Below are 24,663 nucleotides of genomic sequence, written 5' to 3'. Positions count from 1 at the left end.
GAGTGTGAGAGCTCTTCCATTTGCCTAAAGGTGTCTACTTTGGTAATCCATTCCCTGATGGATGGGGGCTTGGTTTGCTTCCATTTGAGGGGAATTAGACTATTCGCTGCGGTAAGCAGATGATAGAGTAGTGTACGCGTTGATTTTGGTAGAGGGGTGGGGAAGAGCATGAATAGTAAGGCCTCAGGAGATTGTGGGATTGCGTATCCCGTAATAAGTGTTATTATGGTGGTTATTTTGCACCAGTATGATTGTATTACATTGCAAAACCACCAGATGTGGCCCGGGGTCCCTGCGTCAGTTTTGCATCTCCAGCATAGGTTGGATGCGTTCGGGAAGAACTTGCATATTCTGGTTGGAGTGAAGTGCCATCTAGAAATGCGCTTATAGTTACTCTCTTGGGTTATAGTGTTGCTAGAGGACTTAAAGGCATTTTTAAATATAGTTCTCCAATCGTCAGGTGAAATTGTGATCTTTAAGTCTTTTTCCCAGGATTTTGTGAATTCTGGGAGGTGAGCGTGAAGATCCGTCTGTAAACATTTATAGAACACGGTGATGTGTTTCTTTGTCATAGTCCCCAAAAAGGTTCTAGCTTCGAATGCTGTCAATGGTCTGCTACCGTGTGTGAGGGTAGGTTGAGTTTGTAGGAAGTGCATGAGTTGTGTGTATTTGTAACCCTGCATTGGTGTGTGTGTGGGCGTGGGGATTAGATCCGAAATAGGGACCATTCCCTGACTGTTTAGTACGTCCTTCAGGAGTAGTTGCTCCTGTTGGTTCCCGAAGTCTCGGTATGCGTTCTGTGGAATGCCTGGTTTGAAGTGTGGGTTTCCTGTAATCGGGTACAGTGGGGATGGATGCGGGGCCACATGGTCGGATTTCTTAATATTGTTCCAGTATCTTAGTGTGGGGATTAATGTTGGATGGTCTTTGTGGTTTGGGCGCACTAATTCCAGGCCTGAGGCATGCCATGGTAGCGTTCGAATGTGGACTTGTAGGCTGGTTGCTTCTATTTGTACCCACTGTTTCTGGTTGTAATTGTTAGTCCAATCGTAGATACGGGATAGGATGACTGCCCTATGGTATGTCTCTACGTCTGGTGCCCCCATGCCGCCTTGTGTTTTGTGTCTCGTTAAGTTTGTGTATTGAGTCCTTGGGTGTTTTCCTGCCCATAGAAAGTTGGAGAGGCAGTGCTTTACTGTCTTGAAGAATGAAGTTGGGATCTTTATGGGTAGTGTTTGTAAAAGGTAAAGGAATTTCGGCAAGATGGCCATTTTCAAGATGTGTACTCTGCAGAGCCAGCTGAATTGAGGTTTGTTCCAGGTTCTTAGGTCTCTGTCAATGTTGGCCAATAGTGGGGGAAAGTTGAGGTCATATGTTTTGTGTAAGGAGTTTGTCAATTGTATTCCCAGGTATCTTACGGAATTTTGTGGCCAGTGGAATGGGTATGTCTGTTGAAGTCTGGTCTCCAACCCCTTTGAAATGTTCAAGGGGAGGATCTCACTCTTGCTACTATTTATTTTGTAGTTGGATACTAGGCCATATAGATCGATCTCTTGCAACAGGTGGGGTAGTGAGGTTTCTGGGTTTTTTATCGTGTATAGTAAATCATCTGCAAAGGCAGAAACTTTGTATTCCCGGTCAGCTATGTGTATGCCCTGGATATTCGGGTTGTTCCTGATCCCCTGAAGGAAGGGTTCTAGTGTTAGAATGAAAAGCAGGGGGGACAGAGGACATCCTTGTCTCGTGCCATTAGAGATATGGACTGTGTCTGAGAGTTGGCCATTAACCCTTATTTTTGCACCCGGCTTAGAGTAAATAGCTGAGAGCCACGACAGCCAATTGGGGCCGAAGCCCATGGCCTGCATTGTGGCTGTCAGCAGAGACCAGTCCCCCCTGTCAAACGCCTTTTCGGCGTCGATTGTGAGGATAAGGCTCGGGTCCTCCTTCGTCTGTGCATGGTATATAAGGTTCAACACTTTGGTGGTATTATTTTTGGCTTCTCGCCCTGGCACGAACCCAGCTTGGTCGGGGTGAACTAGTCCCTGCAAGTATGGTTTGAGGCGGACAGCTAGAATCTTTGTAAAAATTTTAAGGTCAATGTTTATTAGTGAAATGGGCCTGTAGCTGCCACATTCCGTTAGGTCCTTGCCTGGTTTGGGGATAAGTGTAATATGTGCTTCTAGTGTTTCTCGAGGCAGAGTGTGTCCATGGTTTAAGGAATTGAACGCCGCTAGGAACGGTTTGTTCAGGGTCTTGGAGAAAGTTCTGAAGTATTTGGCTGTAAAGCCATCTGGCCCGGGACTCTTTCCTAGTGGTAGTTGTCTTATAATCATGGAGACTTCTTCTGATGTGAGTGGAGAGTCTAGTATTTGCCTAGCGTTTGGAGGGATTGTCTGGGTTAGTCTCTTTGCGAGGAAATTTTGGATGGCTTCCGGATCTGGTGGTTGAGATCTCAGGTTATATAGGTTTGAGTAATAGGAGTGGAATTCTCTCGTTATGTCTGGCAGTAAGTGGGTTATTGTCCCTGAGGATTTTTTTATGTGGGTTATGTACGTTAGTTGCCTCTCTTTTTGTATCGCCCTGGCCAACATGCGGCCGCATTTTCCGCTTTGGGTGTAGTACTTGTGTCTAGTATATAGGAGCGACCGTTGAATTTTCGTGTTCAGAAGTGTTTGGAGAGTAGAGCGCTTGTCTATGAGTTCTTTATATGTATCTAGGATCATGTGCCTTTTGTGAGCATTTTCTAAGAGTCTAATGTCCTCCGTGAGAGAGGTAATTTGGGCCTCCCTCGCTTTCTTGTGCCTGGATGCAAGGGCAATTATGTGTCCCCGTACAACGGCTTTATGGGCCTCCCAGATTACTGTGGGTGAAACCGAGGGTGTGCTGTTCTCTTCAAAGTAGTTATTGAGCGTCTCCTGTATTTGGGCAACATGTATTGGGTCGTTGAGTAATGAGTCGTTAAGCTTCCATTGTGATCTAGATGGGAACAGGTTAGGTATCTGGATGGACATAGATAGGGGCCCATGGTCGGACCACGTAATGGGGCCGTATTCGCATGAACGTATGAGATGTAGGTGTCTGTGTTGCAGGAAGAACATGTCTAGTCTCGAGTATGTGTGCTGAACCGCTGAGAAGAAGGAGTAGTCCCGGGAGGTGGGGTGTGTTATTCGCCAACAGTCAAAAAGGTGACGATTGTCTAGGATTTGAACGATTCTAGATCTGGAGGTTGCGTTGTATTTAGTGGACTTGGAAGTTGTGTCTAAGTCAGAGTCTAGTGAGATGTTGAAGTCTCCCCCCAGTATAAGGATCCCTTCCGTGGTTTTGTCTACTGCGTTCAGATATTTGCGTGTGTGTTTGCATTGTTTGCTATTAGGAAGGTATAGGTTGGCAAGTGTCACTACGGTGTTCCCTATTTTACCTTTGACTATCAAAAGCCTACCTTCTGAGATTGAGTGGTGTGAGAGGTACGTGAAGGGTACGTGTTTCCCTATCAGAATGGCTACCCCTTTGGATTTGGAGCTTTCATAATTGCTAAAATAGCCTGTTGGGTAGTGTTTATTGCGAAGGGTTGGGGCTGAGTTAGCTTTAAAATGTGTTTCTTGTAGAAATGCTATGTCTGTTCTGAGAGTGTGAAGTTCTCGAAGAGCTAGGGATCTTTTGGTTGGTGAATTAAGCCCCCTCGTGTTTAGGGTCGTGATACGTATAGATGCCATGTTCGGTTATCTAGGTGAAGTCACTGCTTCTAGGAGTGTTAGATAATGTAAATGCAGGCACAGTGGATACACTGAAAACAATATGTGAGAGATATCGACTCTAGTGGCGAGAGTATTAAGTGCAGATTACAATATATCAACCAAAGAAAATAAAAAACAAAAATAAAAAAGAAAGAATATCAAAAACGGATTAATCCAACTATATACAAAGACTTTGAATAAACTCCGGAGCTAGCAATTGAGAGTGCGAAGGTGTTGCGGGTGTGTAGGCCCTTTTAGCCGGTGGCTTTCCCCGAGTGTATTGGGTGATCTCGGGGATACAGATATGGCACCGCTGGGGCCTGTGATGCTGCTGCAGAGTGTCTCGCAGTCTGTGGTGGGGGGTAAATCTAAGTTGTTTTGAGTGATATAAGGAGAGGTGGCGGGCAATCCACCTGTCAACTTATGTAAGGAAGTGGATTTCGGGCGTTAAGTTTTAGTGAGGAATTGGGACACATGTGAGCTTTGCTCGTTATGAACGGGTCTCCTGGCTCAGTTATGTGTCAGGTTGTGTGCGGTTTCGGTTATGATCAACACTCTCAAAAGCTTTCTCTCGGTGGTGACTTTTCAGGGCACCCGACTCTCCCCCCCCCCCCATCGCCCCCCACCCTCCTCCCCCCCGACATCCCCAAACACCTGTCTAAATATTGTACCGGAGAGGTGTGAAGGGTAAAAAGCGCAAGGAAAGAGGAAGGTGGGAGAGCAGGCCCGCGGCCCAGAGGGCCGGGAGAAAGGACAGGAGAGGGAGCAGAGGAACACAGTAGGTTTATCTGGCGGTTTGCATAACAACATAACCCTGAACCTTTTGGTAGACAGCAATTACGTATGCTCCTTGGTCGGATAAGTTCGTGGGTATTTGGAGCCCTTCAGGTGTGGGTGGCAAGATCTGTGGTGTCAAACTCAGCTTTATGGTAAAAGTCACTGGGATCGCACCGATGTCCCTTCTCCGGCTTGATATAAGACATTGACGAAGAGCTGCCATGTCTTAAATCTAGGCTTCCTGTGGATCAGGCGTTTTCCAAGAGTCGGGGTTTCATATTAGGCTCGTGAGGTCTAATTGAGCGGGAGACTTGCTGTTCGAAGGAGAGGCTGATGTAGCCATGTCTTGTGGGAAATCAGTGTCTCAGTCCCTTAATGAGTAGTCTTGAGCAGGCTCTTAAGAGTGTGATAACCTGTGAATAAAGAAGCTTTTCTGGCAATTTATGTGGTTTTCAGATTTTTTCCATGTCGTGTTTCCGTCTCAGGTTTCAGAATCGGTGTGGTTCAACCTGTTGCCTTTGCGTGTTTCGGAGATGAGGTTGGTTGTCGTTGCGACGCCTTTTTGGCGGGGTTTGCCATCTTGGTCTCTGAGGACGTGGATAATTATGAGGAGCTTGAATCGGGCCGTACCAGTCTGGTATTTGTACATCCGGGAGATTTAAGGTAGAAGTGAACGTGGCAATGTCCTCTGAAGTGGTTACAGTCGCGGAGGTTCCGTTATGGGTAGCTGTTAAGGAGAGGGGGAAACCCCATCTGTACCTGATGTTCCTAGTACGCAGGATATCTGTCAGGGGTTTAAGTGTTCGTCTTGCTTGCAGAGTCATCCAGGAGAGGTCCGGGTAAATTTGTATTTGGGCCCCCATAAACAGTAGCGGTTGAGTCGTCTTTCTGAGTTCGCGGAGGATGTCTTCTTTCACCCCATAATAGTGTAGGCGACAGATTATGTCTCTCGGGGCGTCTGAGGCTGGACCTCTTGGCTTAAGTGCTCTATGGGCTCTGTCAAAGAGGATATGTTCCGCTGGATCTTTGTGCAGTAGGTAGTTGAATAATTCTTGGAGTGTTTTAGGGAGGTTTTCCCCTTCTATTTCTGGCAGGCCCTTTAGCCTTAAGTTGTTACGTCGCCCCCTATTGTCCAGATCATCAATAGCTCTGTACATTAACGCTAATTGCGTATTTTGTGCTTCTAGTGCCTGGTGGACCTGTTTAACTTGTGTTAGTGTGTGGTCCTGATTATCTTCCAGTGATTCTATTCGTTCTTCTACCACTTTAACTTCCGCCTCCATGTTGTCTAATTTATTTTGAAAGGAGGTTTCCAGTTTCTGGATCAAGGCTGCTATATCTTGTTTAGTTGGTAGATTGCTGAGTAAGGCTCTCAGGTCAGCATCTATGTTTGTGGAGGCACTGTCCGAGATGGCTGGGCTTAGTGGGGGTGAGGATGAGGGGTGCTCGTGTAGAGCTTCCGCCGCCATTTTGGGGCCTATCTCGTCGGCATCGTTTTGCGCCGGATTTTCTTTAAAAAATTTAGTAAGGGCGCCCGTTTTGACAGCGGATTGTCTGTGGGAGGCTTGGGCAGGTGTGGTACCTTTTTTGGGGTGTCCCATGTTGCTCTGTGTGCCCGATGGTCGTGGATTGCCCGCGGTCTCCTGCAGAGCTCAGCTAGTGCACGTCCAGCTCGGCTCGCGGTTGGCTCCGCCCCCCCTTCTATTATTTTTTTAATATATATTGTGTTCCTGCATTTCTTAACATCCTGTGTATCACCTACACAGGAATCAAAGAATCCCAGGTGGGGATCATACCAATGGCGCCTTCCATATAGAGCGGTCTGTCTGCTCTATATATTGTGAGTATTTTTTTTATTCACTATCATCCACTGGTTTTATATAAACAGTGAGCACTATTCTGTTTTTCGTTTTTTGGCTTTTCATGATTGCTTTGCTGCTGTGGACATCTATACCATATCCTACAAGTGGGGATTTATACCACCGAACGCTGTGCACACTAGAGCTGGTCGTAGCTCTATTAAATGTGAGTAAGCCTTCATTATTTATTGTCTAAATTCTGCCTGTGTTGACATACTGTAATATTGGATTATCTGTTGTGCTTTGCTTTCATACATATTCACACGTCAATATACCCGAATCCCCATTGTGTTTCTCCTCACAAGGATAAGACTGCTCACCTTGAAACCATTGCTGTTGTTTGCCTTATTTTAGTTGTATTCACTATTATTTATTTTCATAACATACTTTGGACTGCTAATAAATTCCACATTTTTGCTTTTTAAATTGTATGTTTTCATTGTGGCTATTTTTAGTGTGTTTCTGTTTTTGTCTATTATTTGTGGCTTATTCTTTTCTAGCATTTTGGCTTTCATATAATAATGGGCTATTGATTATTGCAGTCTAAAAAAGTAAAGTGTATGCTCTCTTTTAAAACTTTGCCCTCGGACTCGTGTCTTAGAGTTTCTTGGGTGTACACAAAGTTCACTTGCACATAAGGTTATTTTTTTAATTTTATTATGGTTCACTGTCATTAAGCACTGCGTTTGATCACCACCAGCTTCATGTTGCTATTATCAACCAGACGCATAACAACATCATTGTGACATGCATGCTGAATGTGGATCTTCATTGGACACGGGGGTACCTGAACTCAGTTGATGCCAGGAGCTGCATTTCGATATCTATGGGAAGGCACTGACAGCTAATTAAGGGATCGAGGAAGCCTAGGATGTTGAAATAATTATGGAGATGAACCCCACTTGTGGCACATGTGCCTGCGTGACCGAGCAGAGCTCAGGTGGATGGTGGATTTGTTCTTATAAACAGTATTTGTTTCTTAGTATATTTTAACTAAGTCCTGATGAAAGTTCTTGCATAGAACTGAAACGTTGAATTCTTTTGACTACCTTAATGTAATTTGTTTGGATTACCAGTAAAGGAAAGCTTTATTATCGAATACCTTGGAGTGCTGCCTACTTATTGACATTTATCTATCATTGTGGCTATATATAAATACTCATACATAGAAACAAAACAAACAAACGGGTCTTTGGACTGTCACTTGATAACTCACTTTCATTCCTTATCCCGGTGCAGTCTCAGGCTGTTACATGTGTTTAGATCAAAGATATCAGATCACTCAAGAGGCTTTACTGATAAGGATAAACTTGTGCTTTTATTGCTGCATGCAACATTTCAATATTCTGACTGGGAAGTTTACCATAACCTTTTCGTCTGATTACATTGTTTGAGTAGGCTGGCCTTGTTTACAGCAATAGCAGCATGCGTGAGTGCGCACAGGTAAGGCTTTGTGTGATTGACTTTGTATTGTAGAGAGTGATTAACATAGGGGCTAATGGAGCTGCAGCTTCAGGCCAGTTCCCGTGGAATAGTCCAATTGATCCTACACTTGTTTGTGTTTTGTTTTGTTTTGTCCCTAAAGCTCACACGCTCTTGCTCTAAAACTGTGGGGATAGTTGTGAAATGTAGTGCAGGAGGAATAGCTAAAGATTCACACTCCACTTCTCTCTCACTGTCCTGTTGTGTGGTTTTCCCACCATGTCACATTAAGGATACCCCAATGCTGCCCTTCCTATTGTGCTTTTAAATGCTTTTAAATGTTTGAGCAGGGTCCTCAACAAACTCTTGTTATAGTTGAACCCATTTGTTGTTATATCGCCCTCTTATAATATTGTAAAGCGACATGGTGATGATAACATGGCTTTCTTTGTGGTTTACAATGCTCCCTGGTATATCTGTGAGTCATAGTCAGATTGGTAACCCCAGCATCAGCATAGAAAGTGGAAGGAGTGAAATGAGTTGGCTGGGAATGAGTATCCACCACCAGTGCTTTAAGGAGAAGAGAGAATCCTGCGTTCATAAAAACTGGGTTATTATTATACGGACACCAAACAGTGACATGAAACCACACTACTTGTAGCTGTGTTTAAAAACATATTTCATGGTTGATATCCCCCACACTGCCTTTCCTATTGTGTTTTTATACCCATCTCCTCTAAATTGTCTCGGTCAGGGGTGCCCAAAAGGACGATCCCCAGATGTTTCAAAACTACAAGTTACATGATGCTTTGTCATTCTAAAGGCATTCTAAAGGCATGCAAAGCATCAAGGTAGTTGTAGTTCAACAACATCTGGGGATCTACCTTTTGGGCTAGATTGTAAGCTTGTTTGAGCAGGGTCCTTGTGTATTACAGTTTACCTAGTTTGTCGTTAAGTCACCCTCTACAATATTGTAAAGTGCTGCAGGATACATTGGTGTTATATAAATGACAATAATAACAACAATAATGGGAACTTAGGAGGGATGCAGACTATATGGCTGTAGTAATAACCATTAAAGCTGATTTTGTGCACTGTGCTAATGCTTTTGCTGTTCTATCTCACCAATATCCTCCAATTATGATGTAAAGTGGTCATGCCTCAGTTTCTGCTACACTCACTACATTCACCTCTTAAGCTACCAGCTCATGCTTATAATAAGGGAAGGAGAAGTGGCCAGAGGATACATTTTTTAATTGGTGAGATAGAAGAGATGAGCTGTTGGGAGGTTCTCCATCACGTGGGCAAAACCATTATAAGGATAAGGGGCTTGGGCTGCCTTGGGTGCCTGGTGGGGAGGGCCAGCACTTCTAAAAAGCAGCTTCTAAAAAGGGTGCCAGAGGATAAGGGGTGCAAAATCCTAATTAGACTTGAATTTTTAAAATACCTGCTTCACTCCTTGCTGCATTAACGGCTTCCTCAAGTCCCTTCAGGACTCCAATATAACAGCAGAGTTGGTTGGCCCCAACGATGATGTCAGGAGGGGACAACTTCCGCCGCCCTCCCCTAGACTCCCCAGTGGTCCTTCTGATAGCCTGACAGACCAAATAGAAAGCCACCAGCCATCCAGACAGTGTTCAGCTCCACAACACCTTGGTGGGCCAGACAGCCACCTGGAAAGTCCACCCACACCATGGACAGCCTACCTCCTACCTTAAAAAGGCTCCTAAGCCACCTGCCAGTGCCAGAAGCAAGGAGGGACATAAAGGGGCATTTAAACAATTTAAATACATCCTCTTACCCCCTATTCCTTTAGCCCTGTGCTAAACACTACAGAATTTTTTTTTTAATTTTTTTTATAGAACATTATAATTATTTATTTTCACAGTGACACCCACATAATGTCAGACAAAGCCTTATATTCAGTACAGGCAGAAAGAAAAAAGAAAAAGAAAATTTACAATAAAATTATACATATATATATATATAGATACACACATATGAAACCAGAAGGGCTTCACTCACCTGAACATGTATACATTATAAGGGAGCTGCTAAGGCCACACACAAAACACAGCAATTTTCACTCACTCCCTTTAAATCAGGGCTACTTCAAAGCTCCCTTTTTAAATGATCTTAAATCTGCTATTCATTCATACAACCAGTTTTTGAGAGTTGATGTCTTGTCATTTTCTAACTAGTTACATTTTGTGTTTAAATATATTTACCCCTCGCGCCTTTTGAGCTGTTGTATTATCCTAGAGGAAAAACATTTATTTTTAGAATATTTTTGGTGTAAATAATTCCCTTTTCCTCACTATCCGTTTTCTTTGTTTGGGTAAGATACTGACTTAATGGTTTGCCCGAACAACACTTATAGCAGATCAGCTAAAAAACTATCACGTCTACAAGTTTGTATAAAGCTTTTTCAAGGACATTCAAGGATAAAGCTTTTTTGCACAGACATTGGGGGATCTGCTAATCATATCTCTGCCATATGTGATTGACACTGATTATAGACTGTGTTTCCATCTGGACTGTTTTACGGTCTCATGGGGTAAATACAAGTTTGGTTTTAAGATATTTTTTGTCAAACTAAGTTCCTTTTATCAAAGAGCTAGGGAAGTACTGAGCATTGGAGATAGTCCGAGGAGCAGGATATGGAAAGAAAAAAATTGTGTTTAAAGTAGAAGAAGCAGTAAAGGGGAAGATAAGATAAGAGAAATGTGATGAATAATTCCCAAGAGTTAGCAAATGGTGAGAGCAGTCACACAGATACATAATAACAGGAGAAACTATTAAATAATGTTATACATGAAATGTTGCTCTAGATCAGTAATTCCTAAAATTAGGTCTTGATAATTGGTCCCCACCTTATTATAGTGAGTCATCGATGGTTAGAACGGGCACATTTTATTTATCAGACATCGCTGAGCTAACCACAATAAATTGGTTACCGTAGCAGCACTGCCCTTCCCAGAGCACGAACAAACGAGACTTGCTCTGATTATGGTCCAGAGTAGACTCTATATAATAACCTACGGATAGATCCATCTGATATTGGGAAAAATATAATCTGTAAGGTTTGCAATCATTAACTGAGTGATTCATTCCATTTTGCAACGCGATCTTTAAGACAACATGTTGTTATGATGGTATATATGTCACTGGTTCTTAAAGGGTTAAAGTTGAAGAGCTAATGATATATACAGAATTTGAGCTCTTGTTAGACAAGGTTCAAATGAAAACCGAAACACTATAACCACTATGACAGCGATTGTGGAGTTATGATGCAATCGTGCTTAGTCTTGCTTCAGAACTTTTTTTTAATAATCCTGCTTTATGTACAGTAATATAAAACAAGTGCAGGTGCTCCCTCTGGTGTTCCACTGTACAACTTGTACTTTGGCGAAGGATCAGCAAAAAAAAAGCTTTGTACAGTAGGATAATCTACTAAGTGGAAGAATGTCTGTTGGCTAATGAAACAGTTCTTGTGGATGTGCTTGGTACAGTCAAGATAACAAAACTCAGATGTTTCCATCCCCTTATGTGAGTCCTTTTGTTTTCTTACTATGACCCATACTCCTTTCCTGTCCAAGCTGATTAAACCTTGTAACTTGTTCTAGGTCCCTTTTTTTTCGTAATGGGCACAGAATATGATCCAAATCCCCTCCTTACTTTTTGATCTCATATTTACGATTGCTGCCTCATATGGGAAAATCCATCCGTTATTTGCTGTGAATCTCTTAAAACCAGAACCTTTGTGCTTTGATCACATTTTAACTATATCTACAACTAGTATTTCTCTATTTAAGATAAAAGTAATATACGTTGTGTGTATATCTCTAAACTAGCAAAATTATAGCAGTAATGATCGAACAACATGGTAAACCAGAATGCCGCCAATTAAACACAACCACTACAGCAGATAGACCTGGATTCATTCAAAATCATTGTGAGTTTGTATTTTATTGATGGGTATTGTTACCAGATCTGACTTGTTTTCCTGGACACATTATGCTTTAGCAAGCAGAACAGTGCGCGAAAAAAAACACTTTACTGCATTATGTTTATAAAAAAATAATAATATATGAATCATCTAGGGCAGTGGTTCCCAACCCAGTCCTCAAGTACTCCCTAACAGTCCAGGATTTAGGGATTACCCAGTTGTGTCTAAGGTGTTTTTAGAAAGAAAGATAAAACACTTTAGACACAACAGAGTAGTCTCTAAATCCTGGACTGATATGTGGTACTTGAGGACTGGGTTGGGAACCCCTGATCTAGGGGATAACTCAATGAACTGATTTAGTTAATTAGCTGATTTGCTTTGCTCCAGTATCAAGCTTATTCCGTGATGTGAGAATTGTCGTGAAATCAAGGGGAATTCAAATGGAAATTAAAATGCAAGGTCAAAACAGTCAAATTTTTAAAATGTGACATCAGCAATTCTTCCAGTTCTGCTTATATTGGCCTTGAATTTTAAATTGACTTGATTGCTCACAAACGCAGGAAGGAAACCACAATGAGTCATCTCACTGCAGTTGCTCTAACATTCTTGAAGAAGAGCTGAAGGAAAAAGGTGTCCTCCTGCCTTGTGTAGTTAGAATTTTCAAGGTACATATAATGTTGGAAGGAAGTGCTACCAAGATGATTCTTTGAGTGATGTTCATGGTTTTTGTTTATATTAAAATATTATACAAAATCATGGAAGGTTTTTTATATTGTATCTTAGTAGTTTGAAAAAGGGTGCAACCACTAACAATTGTGTGATTGGAGTATTTGTGCAAGGTGTCCTGATGCCAGGTGGACATGAGACTTACCTTCATCATCAGAAGAATCGTTCTCTGGTTCTGGGGTTGAACAGCTGCTCTCTGTAGTCTGACTGCTAATTGAAGGTTGCTCACTGGCCTTGCGCCGTCTGCCATCTTGTGTTGACCTCTAGCAGAGAAAAGCATGGAGTTCATATAATAGGTCATTCATTGTATCTCACAAAGACTGATATTACGTCAATAAATGAATATGTAGGACAGGGATGTAAAACAGCAACCCCTTCACTCCAAACTATGGTTGGACTATTATTCCTGTATTAACTTGCTATTTCCATAGGTTAGCAGAGAATTATTGCTGAAAAGGGCGCAATTCAACATTTCTGTAGAGTGAACATTTCTAGTATAACCAGTGCAGAGAGAAGAATATAGTTTTGTGGTAACCAGCTTTGGATGTCCTTGACTGAGGACCACTTCAGAGACCCAGATGTCTAATCTGGGGAGGGGCTCAGAAACAGCACTCATTGTGTAAAGCGATTGGGGTAAAAATGGCTAGGCTGGTTGGTGTAAAAAATGCTGCTTTAGGGAAGAGTGAAAGAAAACATTAATCTTTGTTAAATTTAGCATTTTGTTTCAATCTCCGAGAGATGACCTGGATTCAAGAACTGGCACTTGGTCAAGTATTAAGCGAGTGGGAAATAAAAATCTTTTTTACTGAAAAATACTCAATATTATTTTAGCGAATAACTGTTAAAGATTGGAGGTCATATAGAGAGTTTTGTGTGTGAAATGTAGGTAATTTTTAGCAGTGAATACAAAATGCAGCCACGTTTTTATAAGCTGAATGCTAATGTTGAATTACAAAAACCAAGGCTCTACTTCTGCAATAACTGCTATTATTAACCGCTCTTTATAAACAAAATGTAGAAGTACCAGTTTATATATTTATATGTTATACTTTATATCTATGGCCTATAAATACATCTTGTCCTATTCAAAGAGCGTTCGAGGACCCATTCGATGAATGTGCAATTCTTTGTTCAATCCAATGGCACCGACGATTACATCACCCTCTATCGCAGTGCTTTCCAAACTTTCCATGTTAGTGGCACACTTTTAAGACATGCATAATTTCGCAACACAGTAATTCAGTTTTACTAGCAAACCGGAGATTAAACTACTACTAATCCCTTAGAAGAGATACGGACACATACATAAATTGTAAAACGGAAATGAGTTTTTCAGCTGTTAAAAAAGAATGATTTCTTCTTTTGATTTATAAACAAAGGATTATGCTCGTATTGAGCTAATCGTGGTTCTTGTCAAAAAACAACTGTGTTTCATTTGCTACAAAACTTCCTCTTAGGCTGTATCAGAGGCTGCAATTTTTGTTGACTTATTTTTATAATAGGAACTCTGCCACTGCATCCACCGATCAAGTTGAGCACCACTCTTAGCAATCATCAGGAAAAAAAATGCATCCTTCAAATTTTTGGAAGGTTTTTGGAAAGCAGCACACTTTCTCAGCTTTTTTCCACCACCAGTTGTCCGCACAGAGTGCGCCATCAGTGCGTGACCACGTCATGACGCCCCACTTTGGTTGTCGGATGCACATTACCTGTATATGATCCATCGACCGCGGTGCATACACCGGAAGGAGAATGGTGCAATCGGCGTAGAACAGTAGCGGTTGCACAACACAACTGCAAACTCCAGCTGACACACAGTTTGGAAAGCACTGCTCTATCACCTACGATCTTCCTGGTCTTCAATGCACCTTTAGAACTTAAAAGTAAGAAAAGATCAGGCACTCCTGCCTGTTTTATTTAGTATATAAAATATTGAACATATTGACCACCTTGAGGCTTTTGCCATGACTTTTGACAACAATCAATTATGGAGGAGTGCCGTAACTTTTCTTGCTTTTGGTTTCTGTTGATAAAGTTGTGGGACTGGTGAACTCTCCACTTCAAGTACATTCTCAAACATAGATCATGGTTATTTTCCACAGAATCTTCAACGAGACAACTGCTTAACTTGTGGACTTTAGTCAAACTACTTGATTGCTGGAAACACGTCTCCTGACAGCATTGACACAACGGTTTTATTAAATTAACATGCAAGTGTTCCATACCTTGTGTTGTGGGATCTTCCTTGGAGCCAACATGCTGGTAATGTTTCTCTTCACAGTTTGCAGAACCCCATCTTTCTCGTATTGGGCTATATCAGTCAGGGGGTGCCAGGGCCTCTTACTGCAGATTCAATACAATTCGTAGTATAGGTCAGAGTTTTCATATCACTGAAGCATGGAGTAACCTTATCTGAACAGAAGATATCTATTACGACGGTCATAACTAATAAAGCTAACTGTTGTTTTTATTTACTTGGAATTTTTGGAGTCCATGTTGTGTATAAAATGCACAAGATTATTCACTAAAGAGTGAATTACTGGGATTTCAAAGTGAACATTGGTGGCTTGTGGGATATTTCCAGATGGGCAATTTTGGCCTACAAATTGAAAATTCCTTACATTTAATACATTAAAAAGACACTATAGTCACCAGAACAAGTACAGCTAATTGTATGTGTTCTGGGGAGTAGAATCATTACAGCCTAGGGATACCTCCACTGGCCACTCCTTGGATGGCTGCTCGAGTGGCTTCCTGTGGCAGTGCTGCCTAGTGTGCAATACTGCCATCCAGTGTCTCCACCCTCTGCATGCAGACACTGAACTTTCCTCATAGAGATGCATTGATTCAATGCATCTCTATGAGGAGATGCTGATTGGCCAGGGCTGTGTTTGACTTGTGCTGGCTCTGCCTCCTTGGCAGTCTAACCTAATCCTATGGGAAAGCATTGTGATTGGCTCACATAATCACTTCTGATAATGTCAGGCATGCAGGCAGATCAGGGGCAGAGACAGCAGCTGCAGACTTGAATACAAATAAGATTTTACTTTATTTAGGGAGGCAAGTGGGACTAGATGGTAGTTTTAACACTATAGGGTCAGGAATACATGTTTGTGTTCCTGACCGTATACTGTTCCTTTAAGAAATAACCTTGTTAATGAATTGTGTTTAGTTGTAAACGGAAATGATAAAATAGCCACAAAAATCCCCAATACACATCAGCACTGCTATATACAACAAAACTAGGTGATACTGTACTTACTCTTCATATTTATACTGCCATTCTTTCAAAACCTCATCATAGACAAAGAGATGGGAGCTCCACTCTATATTTGCCTCCTTTCGCTCCCGTGTTGCCTTCCTTTGAGCTTCCTCTAAGATATATTTCTCATCAGTTGCTTGCTGTTGGTTACCATCGTTTATCGCACTTGTAACATGTTGCCATAATCTATAACAATAATAACAATTTTAGGGTTAGAATTATTGCATAAAACTCTGACAATTAAAGTGGCCACCAATTTCAATGGGACCTTCTGGTTTCATGCGGATGTCATTTGGATGGAACCTCATCAAGATTCCAGCAGCCCAATTCACTTGGCGTGTCCAAAACAGTTGCAAACAAGCTTATTGTATCAAACAGGCAAAATTTGGGATGGATTGTATTGGAGATTTAATAAAACTTTAACGTACTTGGAGTTTAACAAAGTAGCCTCGACAGGGCTTATTCACTAAGGAGATTATTTGCTAAATTTTGAACTGTTAGGATTTCTTACAGGGTTATTCACTATAATTTAAGGTATATTGAAAGTGAATTTCAAATTGAAGGTTAAAATAGCCAAACTGGAAAAATTTGCAATCTAAGTCAGCCATGCTTTTCATTCAGCTATTCTGGCCTTAAAAGAACACTACAGGGTCAGGAACACAAACATGTATTTCTGACCCTATAGTGTTAAAACTACCATCTAGTCCCCATGGCCCTCCCTTGCCTACCTAAATATGGTAAAATCATACTTTTATTTAAGTTTGCAGCTGCTGCTTTTGTCCCAGATCTGCCTGCTTGGCTGACATCATCAGAAGTAATTCTCTGAGCCAATCACAATGCTTTCCCATATGATTGGCTGAGACTGTCAAGGAGGCAGAGCCAGCACAAGCCAAACACAGCCCTGGCCAATTAGCATCTCCTCATAGAGCTGCATTGAATCAATGCATCTCTATGAGGAAAGTTCAATGTCTCCATGCAGAGGGTGGAGGCACTGAATCACAGTGGAGCACAGTGTGCAGCACTGCCCCAGGAAGCACAATTGGAGTGGCCATTGGAGGTATCCCTAGGCTGTAATGTAAACATTGCATTTTCTCTGAAAAGACAGTGTTTACTGCAAAATGCCAGAAGGGAATGATTCTACACACCAGAACAAGTACAATAAGCTGTATTTGTTCTGGTGACTATAGTGTCCCTTTAAATGTAAAATTCAATTTGAATATGGATATCGAGGTACAATACCTCCATTATAGTAATATGGAGGTCTTATTGACCTCCATAATCTTTTTATTTAAAAAAACAAAAAACCAAACCACTTGTTTAACGTGACTGCTGGATAACAAGCCACATAATTAACCCCTTAAGGACGGAGGACGGTTCAGGACCGTCATCGGCATTTTTGCGTTGCCGACCGGTGACGGTCCTGAACCGTCCTAACCGTCCAATGTACTTACCCGATCGCCGTCGTTCCCCCGGCGGCGATCGGCGGTGCTCCCTGTGTGGGGAGACTGCCTGCAGCCCAGACAGTCTCCCCATGGCGGTTTAGGACCCCTGTGGCCATGTGATCGCCCAACAGGGCGACCACATGGTCACAATAGGTGTCCTAGTCTCTGCCTGCAGGGGGACTGTCTGTGCTGACAGGCAGTCTCCCTGCAACTGTAAAATCAGTGTAAAATAAAAAAAAAATGTAAAGTTATAGTTAATAAAAAAAAAATTATAATTATATATGTGTATATATATGATATATAGACATATATTATACCTATATAATATATGTCTATATATCATATATATAATGTCATGCTAAGTGTATTTTTATATTAATATGTACATATATTAATATAAAAATACACTTATAATTAATTTACACACGTATATATATAATATATATAATAACTATATATATTGTATATATATATATTATAAAATACGAATAATAAATAATTTAAATTAAATTTTAAAAATTAAAAATAATAATAAAAATTAAAAAAAATTATAGATCTATACGAAATTTTATTCTAAATGTATTTTGATATTAATATATATATGTTTATATCAAAATACACTTAGAATGAAATTGTATATATATCTATGTATATATAAATAAATAAAAAGAATGCGAACTATTCATATGTCCATATGCAAAATTATATAAATAATTATATAAATAGATAAGTAGACTTCAAATATATAAATATGCATATATATTTAAATTCTACGTGCGTATTTATGTAATATTTTTACATAATTAAGTTATTTTATTGATTGCAATTTAAGGGACCTGCCTGCCAACCCAGGCCGAAAGTACAGAGAATTTAATTTGCTATCACTGTATGTTACCCTGTTCTACGACACCCTAAAACCTGTACATGGGGGGTACTGTTTTACTCGGGAGACTTCGCTGAACACAAATATTAGTGATTCAAAACAGTAAAACATATCACAGCGATGATATTGTCAGTGAAAGTGACTTTTTTTGCATTTTTCACACACAAACAGCACTTTTACTGATGATATAATTGTTGTGATACATTTTCCAGTTTTTAAACACTAATATTTGTGTTCAGCAAAGTCTCCTGAGTAGAACAGGACCCCCCATGTACAGGTTTTATAGCGTTTTTGAAAGTTACAGGGTTAAATATATGGGTCAAATATTTTTACATTGAAAATGGCCAGGTTGGTTACGTTGCCTTTGAGAGCGTATGGTAGCCCAGGAATGAGAATTACCCCCATGATGGCATACCATTTGCAAAAGAAGACAACCCAAGGTATTGCAAATGGGGTATGTCCAGTCTTTTTTTAGTAACCACTTAGTCACAAACACTGGCCAAAATTAGCGTTCAATTTAGTTTTTTACTTTTTTCACACACAAACAAATATGAACGCTAACTTTGGCCAGTGTTTGCGACTAAGTGGCTACTAAAAAAGTCTGGACATACCCCATATTGAATACCCTGGGTTGTCTACTTTTAAAAAAATATGTACATGTGGGGTGTTATTTAGCAATTTATGACAGATAATAGTGTTACAGTGTCACTATTGATACATTTTAAAAATGTATGTTTTGAAACCGCAATATCCTACTTGTACTTATAGCCCTATAACATGCAAAAAAATAGCAAAAAGCATGTAAACACTGGGTATTTTTGAACTCAGGACAACATTTTGAATCTATTTAGAAGTTTTTTTCATTCGCTTTTGTAGATGAGTGTAACGGATCGCCTGGCACCCCGACTGGGTACCTCCGTTGAAAGATGCTCCTAGCGCTTCCAGAGGACTCCAAGCACTCCACCAGACACCATAAGCACCGCAGGCTGCAGCTATCTCCCTTCAGAACGAAGCAGGAACAAGCTCTTACAAGAGCTCAGTGATTATAGCAAGGGAATATGCCTAGCATAGCAATCCCTTGTAGCAGATTCCCCCAATAAGAGACAGGACTCAAGTTGAGGGTAAAAATAGAACTCTCTGGCTGCTAGCTTGCAGCCCTTTTTATTCACAATCCACAAAACCTAGTACTGCTCACAGGGTTTTGCAGAACAACCAATAAACACATTACAACACATACAATGCAAGTACAGCAGCCAATCAGACACAATGGGACAATAGAAACACACCCAGCATATTCCTCCCCTCTGCTTAGGAGATAATTGAGTCAATTACTGTATCTACTCAATTATCTCCAAGCTGAAAAGTTACACTTTTTATACATTTTTATAACTTTGTGAGTTAACATCGTACATACATAAAACTTATATTATTTTAACCAGTATAACTTGGGGACAAACATATCCAAAATTCACTTGAATAGGTTCAGGGGTTTAACGGTTAGGTCGAAGTCCTTTGTTTTCACTTGCAAGCATGGCTTTTCCTTGTCCCTGGGACAACACCCTGCTGGAGAACAATGGATCCGGGGGAGGGGAAGAGGAAGTGTCCAAAAAGTTTCAGTATGTCCATACACTGTTTTTAAAAGGCCAGCACAGTACAATAAAAGTCCATTCACTGTGCTTAAAGGGCCAGTAGCCGCACGATAAAACACAGTATGCCCAAATACCGTGCATAAAGGGCCAAATCGCCCAGGGACCGTAGTCACACGGTAAGAGGCGGGAAAGCAGCCCCCTCCAAAACACAGTGGCGAAGTGGCTTTCGCTACAATGAGTAAAAGATTTTTCACATAAAATTCAAAAAACGTGTATTTTTTTCAATTTTTCATCATATATTTTCATTTTTTTTAAATTTAATTACATGAGATTATATAAATAATGGTATGTAAAGAAAGCCCCTTTTGTCCTGAAAAAAACAATATATAATTTGTATGGGAACAGTAAATGAGAGAGCGGAAAATTACAGCTAAACACAAACACCACAAAAGTGTAAAAAGATGCCTGGTCGCAAATGTACAACATCGCAAAAAAAGTCCGGTCCTTAAGGGGTTAACCCTCACTCTGCCAAGGTTTATTTTTTTATTTTTTATATTTTCCTGCTGGCTGCTATCCAGTGAATAGCCCTGTTAGTAAACACCCACATCAATGTGTAAAAAACATTCCAGCTGGGTTGTTTTGACCAAAATTTGCAATTCTCCACAATAACATTTTAGTGGAAAACCCAGCAGGTTTGTTTATTCTTCTCTTTTCAAAGACCTTATTTTCTTGGAAACTATGTTTCATTAATACAATAATTTTTTTTTTTTTTTATCTGAGTAGGATCGCTACGGCAACCATCAGGTCTAGCTTGGCATTCAGTACAGCAGTCAACAAGATTTCCAAATCTGAACACGGAAACCATAAATAGACAAAGCTATAAGATAAAGAAATGCAAATCTCACTGTGTTCTTTAAAGAGACACTCCAAACACTAAAAGCACTTCTGCTTGAATCCTCCTTGAAAATCCTCACTTTTATAAATACAAGCTAAAACGCCTGATATATACATTTCTTAAAGGGACACTGTAGCCACCAGAACAACTACAGCTTCATGTAGTTGTTCTGGTTAGTATAATCATGCTGGTGCTGGTTTTGGCCAATCCAATGCTTTCTCAATGGCAAAGCATTGGATTGGCTAAAAATCTGCAATTTCGATAATGTCACAAAGGGGGCGGAGCCAGCACCGGCAGACCCGCGCAGCTCTTGAAATAAGGTGAGTTTTATACTTTTATAGGGGAGGGGGGGGGGGGGAGAGGGGGTAAGGGGGGCAAGCCACCTAAATGGTGGGTTTAACACTATAGGGTCAGAAATACATGTTTGTGTAAAACTTCAGGCAACAGGGTGCCACAGTCACTACCAACAAATATCACTGTAACAGGAGATTCCCATAAATAGAAGAGGAAGAAACCGGCAGTGGAAGTACAAACAGTCCACTTTATTGCACATAAAAAACAAAATCACACAATAGTGCACATGATGATTTCATGTAACGAACTAAGTGATGATGTATGTATTAGACCTTGATGTCAAAATGTAAAGATATGTCCGCCTGTGTTTATGTTGACAACATAATGTAGACGTTGTGTTTGCTTTATATAGAGGTTGGAAGTGTCCTCTTGACAGTGGTTTGCCTGCACTAGACTTGTGACCTATTATCACCTTCACCACTCACCCATCCACTGTTATTCTATACATGTTTGTGTTCCTGACCCTATAGTGATCCTTTAATTAAACATAATTGACAAGAAAAAAAAAGTTCACTGAAAACGGAAGAAAAGGCAAAAAAAAATTGATTGGCAAATAAGCTTCTATGTTTGTAATTTTCTGTAAATCCTTCATACCTCTCCGATTCTAACTCTGTCTGTTCTTCAAAAAGCACAATATGTCGTTTCAGTCGCTGTCTTCGAATCTCAGAAGTTGGATTCCAAAATATATCCCTGCTGCTGCTCCGTACCTCCGTCAAATAAACCTCTCGGTCCTATAACAGCAGAATACAGTATAAAGTTTACTTTATATATTAAGATGACAGATGTAAAAGATGCAATAACACTGAGGTTTATTCACTACACACCGATTTGTAGTAAATTTGAAAAGCAGATTGCAAAAGTTAATATAATAGCTATGCTGTGACTATAGTTGAATTGGATACAAATGTATATTTAAAAATAAGATATTTTGACCTGTATTTCAATATTTGATTTTCAGTTAATTATAAATTGACATTTAGTGAATAAACTCCACTAAAAGTACATACTGTGTTTAACCCCTTGTGTGCCAGGAATAAGCCCAAAACAGTGCTAAGCATTTCACTGTTCACACTCCTGGCCCTTGAGGGGTTAAATAGCGCAGTAGTGTGTTATATGACGAGTAAAATCTTTTCTGTCTTGTGTTCAGTTTATAAAACATGATTCGTAGAGAAAAGATCATGCCGCGAAATAAATAAATGTTTGAGATCCATTATCAATCGTACTCTTGTGGCGATTAAATAATAGAGGTTCTGCTTTTAAAGGGACACTATAGGCACCGAGACCACTTCATCTGATTGAAGTGGTCTGGTTGAAGTGTCTCTGTTTCCGTAACACTGCATGGAATGTAAAATGTTGCAGTTTGAGAGAAAAAGTGAGCCTGGAATGAGGTTCCAGTGACAGGGAGGGGTGCAATTGGCCTGGGCATAGTGAGTGAATGTGCTGGATCTTGTATGTTGTATGAACTGGCCCCAGCAGCAACCTTATGATGTATCCATGTTCAGGTGAGTGCAGCCCTCTTGGTTATATATGACATGTATCCTAACAGAATCATACCCAGTGTCCGTCGAGCGTTGCCAGAACTTCGCCTCCAGCTGTGATCTTTCCACATATCTGATTTAAGGTTTCACTACCACCAAAGAAAGGCTGTAAGACATATGAAAATCATGTACAGTGGGACCTCTGTTTACAAACGCCTCGGTTAACATAATTTTCGGTTTACAAATGAAAATCCATTGAAAATAATGCATCGGTTCACAATTTTTTTTTTCGCAATACAAAGCAAGTTTCCCCAGGATGCATTGCACCTGGGAGGTTTCTAGCACTGCCCCCTGCATGCTGGAGCCTGTGGGTAGCATGTGGCGTTGAGTGTGGAGGTGTTGGAGCGGCTTTTGCATCGAGTTCTGGAGCCATTCTGGAAATTGTTTGCAGTTGTTTTGGGACTTTTTGGTGCATTTCTCAAGCGGTGGAAAGGTAGGGAGCTGAGCTTCGTCGTTTGCATGCCTTTTATTGTGTGTTCTGCATTGTGGGTTGTTTTCCATGCAAGCTCATTTTGACTTTATTCTGACCTTCGCAATGGATTGTTTTTCAATGCATTCCGATGGGAAACTGCATTGCGGTTTACAAATTTTTCGCAATAAGAAACGTCCTGGAGATCGCATTAAATTCGTAAACCGAGGTCCCACTGTATTTAAAATGAAATCCAACAAGTATCATTAAACATATACTAAAGATGCTATTATACGGAAATTCATACTGTACTGCCAATAAGAAGGTGCCCTGCCACTCCTGACATCACAGAGACAAAGTATTTTGCATTTAGGATCAGAATAATTCTGGTACAGAGAGGAATCCACACACACATTTTGTTTTCTTTTTGTTGTTGCGGTATTGCATTGAGAGTCTTGCTGTCAGCAGAGTTTGGGCAAACAGACATGTGGCTTATTTACTAAACTCTGACATTTAGAAAATTACATTTGAAATTGCAAAATTTACATTGGGCTGGAAAATGTGTCCAAATTAGCTATATTTGCCTTAATTTTGTAATTCAGATTTTAGGTTGCTATAATAACCCTGAGGTTTATTCTCTAACTAGTAAAGTGAAAAACAAAAATATTTGGACAAAATAGCCATGCTGGGAAGTAGGTGAATTGGAACATGTTTCCGTTGAAGTTATTTCAAAATTAGAAATTTTGTTTTTTAAATTCATCACAATTCACCATTTATTAAAGAAGCACCATAGCCTTGCATTTGCCATAAAGTATTTGGGAAATCTGGAGAAGGATCATGGGCTCTGTAGTTGTACAGCAGCTGGGGATATAATATTTGGCCACCCCTGGTCTGTTACCTTTAGTTTAAATTCCAGTTCCGTTGAATATTGGGTTTTCTGGCAGTTGATAGTAACTTTTCCTCCTAACTCCATTGTCATGGTGCCATATAAAAGACCTAAGAGAAAATAGATCGAGGATTATGGCAAATACAGACATAACTTAAAAGAACACTATAGTCACCTAAATTACTTTCGCTAAATAAAGCAGTTTTAGTGTATAGATCATTCCCCTGCAATTTCACTGCTCAATTCACTGTCATTTAGGAGTTAAATCACTTTGTTTCTGTTTATGCAGCCCTAGCCACACCTCCCCTGGCTATGATTGACAGAGCCTGCATGAAAAAAAAAAACTGGTTTAACTTATCAAGCTATTAACATAGCAGGGGATAAGAAAATCTTAATTAAACAGAACTTGCAATAAAGAAAGCCTAAACAGGGCTCTCTTTACAGGAAGTGTTTATGGAAGGCTGTGCAAGTCACATGCAGGGAGGCGTGACTAGGGTTCATAAACAAAGGGATTTAACTCCTAAATGGCAGATGATTGAGCAGTGAGGCTGCAGTGGCATGTTCTATACACCAAAACTGCTTCATTAAGCTAAAGTTGTTCAGGTGACTATAGTGTCCCTTTAATTCTCTCCCACCAACCCTCCATCCCTCATAAAAAAGACTTTGATCTCATTGTAACTATATTTTATCAGCCCACATTCCTATGAATAATGCAGGGATCTCAGCTATCCTGCTTTCGGCTTGATAGTCCTAATTTCGGGGTCCTGTCCCGTCTTTCGTTCCCTACTGTGAATTTGTGTATTTTAATTAAGGATAGAAATAAAAGCAATTTATATATATTGGTGTGCGTCCTTATGACATTATTTGTGCATATGTTATTATTATATTATTATTTTGTTGCTCCTGGGGCAGTCCTCCCCGGGTTTCACAAGGTAGGG

General features: G+C 40.4%; 1 protein-coding gene across 3 annotated transcripts in view; it reads right to left on the bottom strand.

Annotated features, from left to right (window-relative positions):
* Nucleotides 1-24,663, bottom strand: part of OSBPL5 (oxysterol binding protein like 5) — a 188,243-nt gene that overhangs the window by 30,819 nt on the left and 132,761 nt on the right. For 2 of the 3 annotated variants that reach the window (XM_063438810.1, XM_063438811.1), the window contains exons 15-20: nucleotides 23,738-23,835; nucleotides 22,447-22,536; nucleotides 21,487-21,623; nucleotides 15,730-15,915; nucleotides 14,693-14,810; nucleotides 12,613-12,730 (exon numbers count right to left, since the gene is read on the bottom strand). In XM_063438810.1, coding sequence (XP_063294880.1) covers nucleotides 12,613-12,730; nucleotides 14,693-14,810; nucleotides 15,730-15,915; nucleotides 21,487-21,623; nucleotides 22,447-22,536; nucleotides 23,738-23,835 — 747 coding nt within the window. Of the gene's footprint in view, nucleotides 1-12,612; nucleotides 12,731-14,692; nucleotides 14,811-14,835; nucleotides 14,880-15,729; nucleotides 15,916-21,486; nucleotides 21,624-22,446; nucleotides 22,537-23,737; nucleotides 23,836-24,663 lie in introns of those variants that run through there. The other variant, XM_063438812.1, reaches the window with a different exon arrangement.

The sequence above is a fragment of the Pelobates fuscus genome, chromosome 12, assembly GCF_036172605.1.
Source record: "Pelobates fuscus isolate aPelFus1 chromosome 12, aPelFus1.pri, whole genome shotgun sequence".
Classification (NCBI taxonomy): domain Eukaryota; kingdom Metazoa; phylum Chordata; class Amphibia; order Anura; family Pelobatidae; genus Pelobates; species Pelobates fuscus.
Note: the sequence above shows the minus strand (reverse complement) of the source record. Positions and strands in the feature narration are given on the sequence as shown.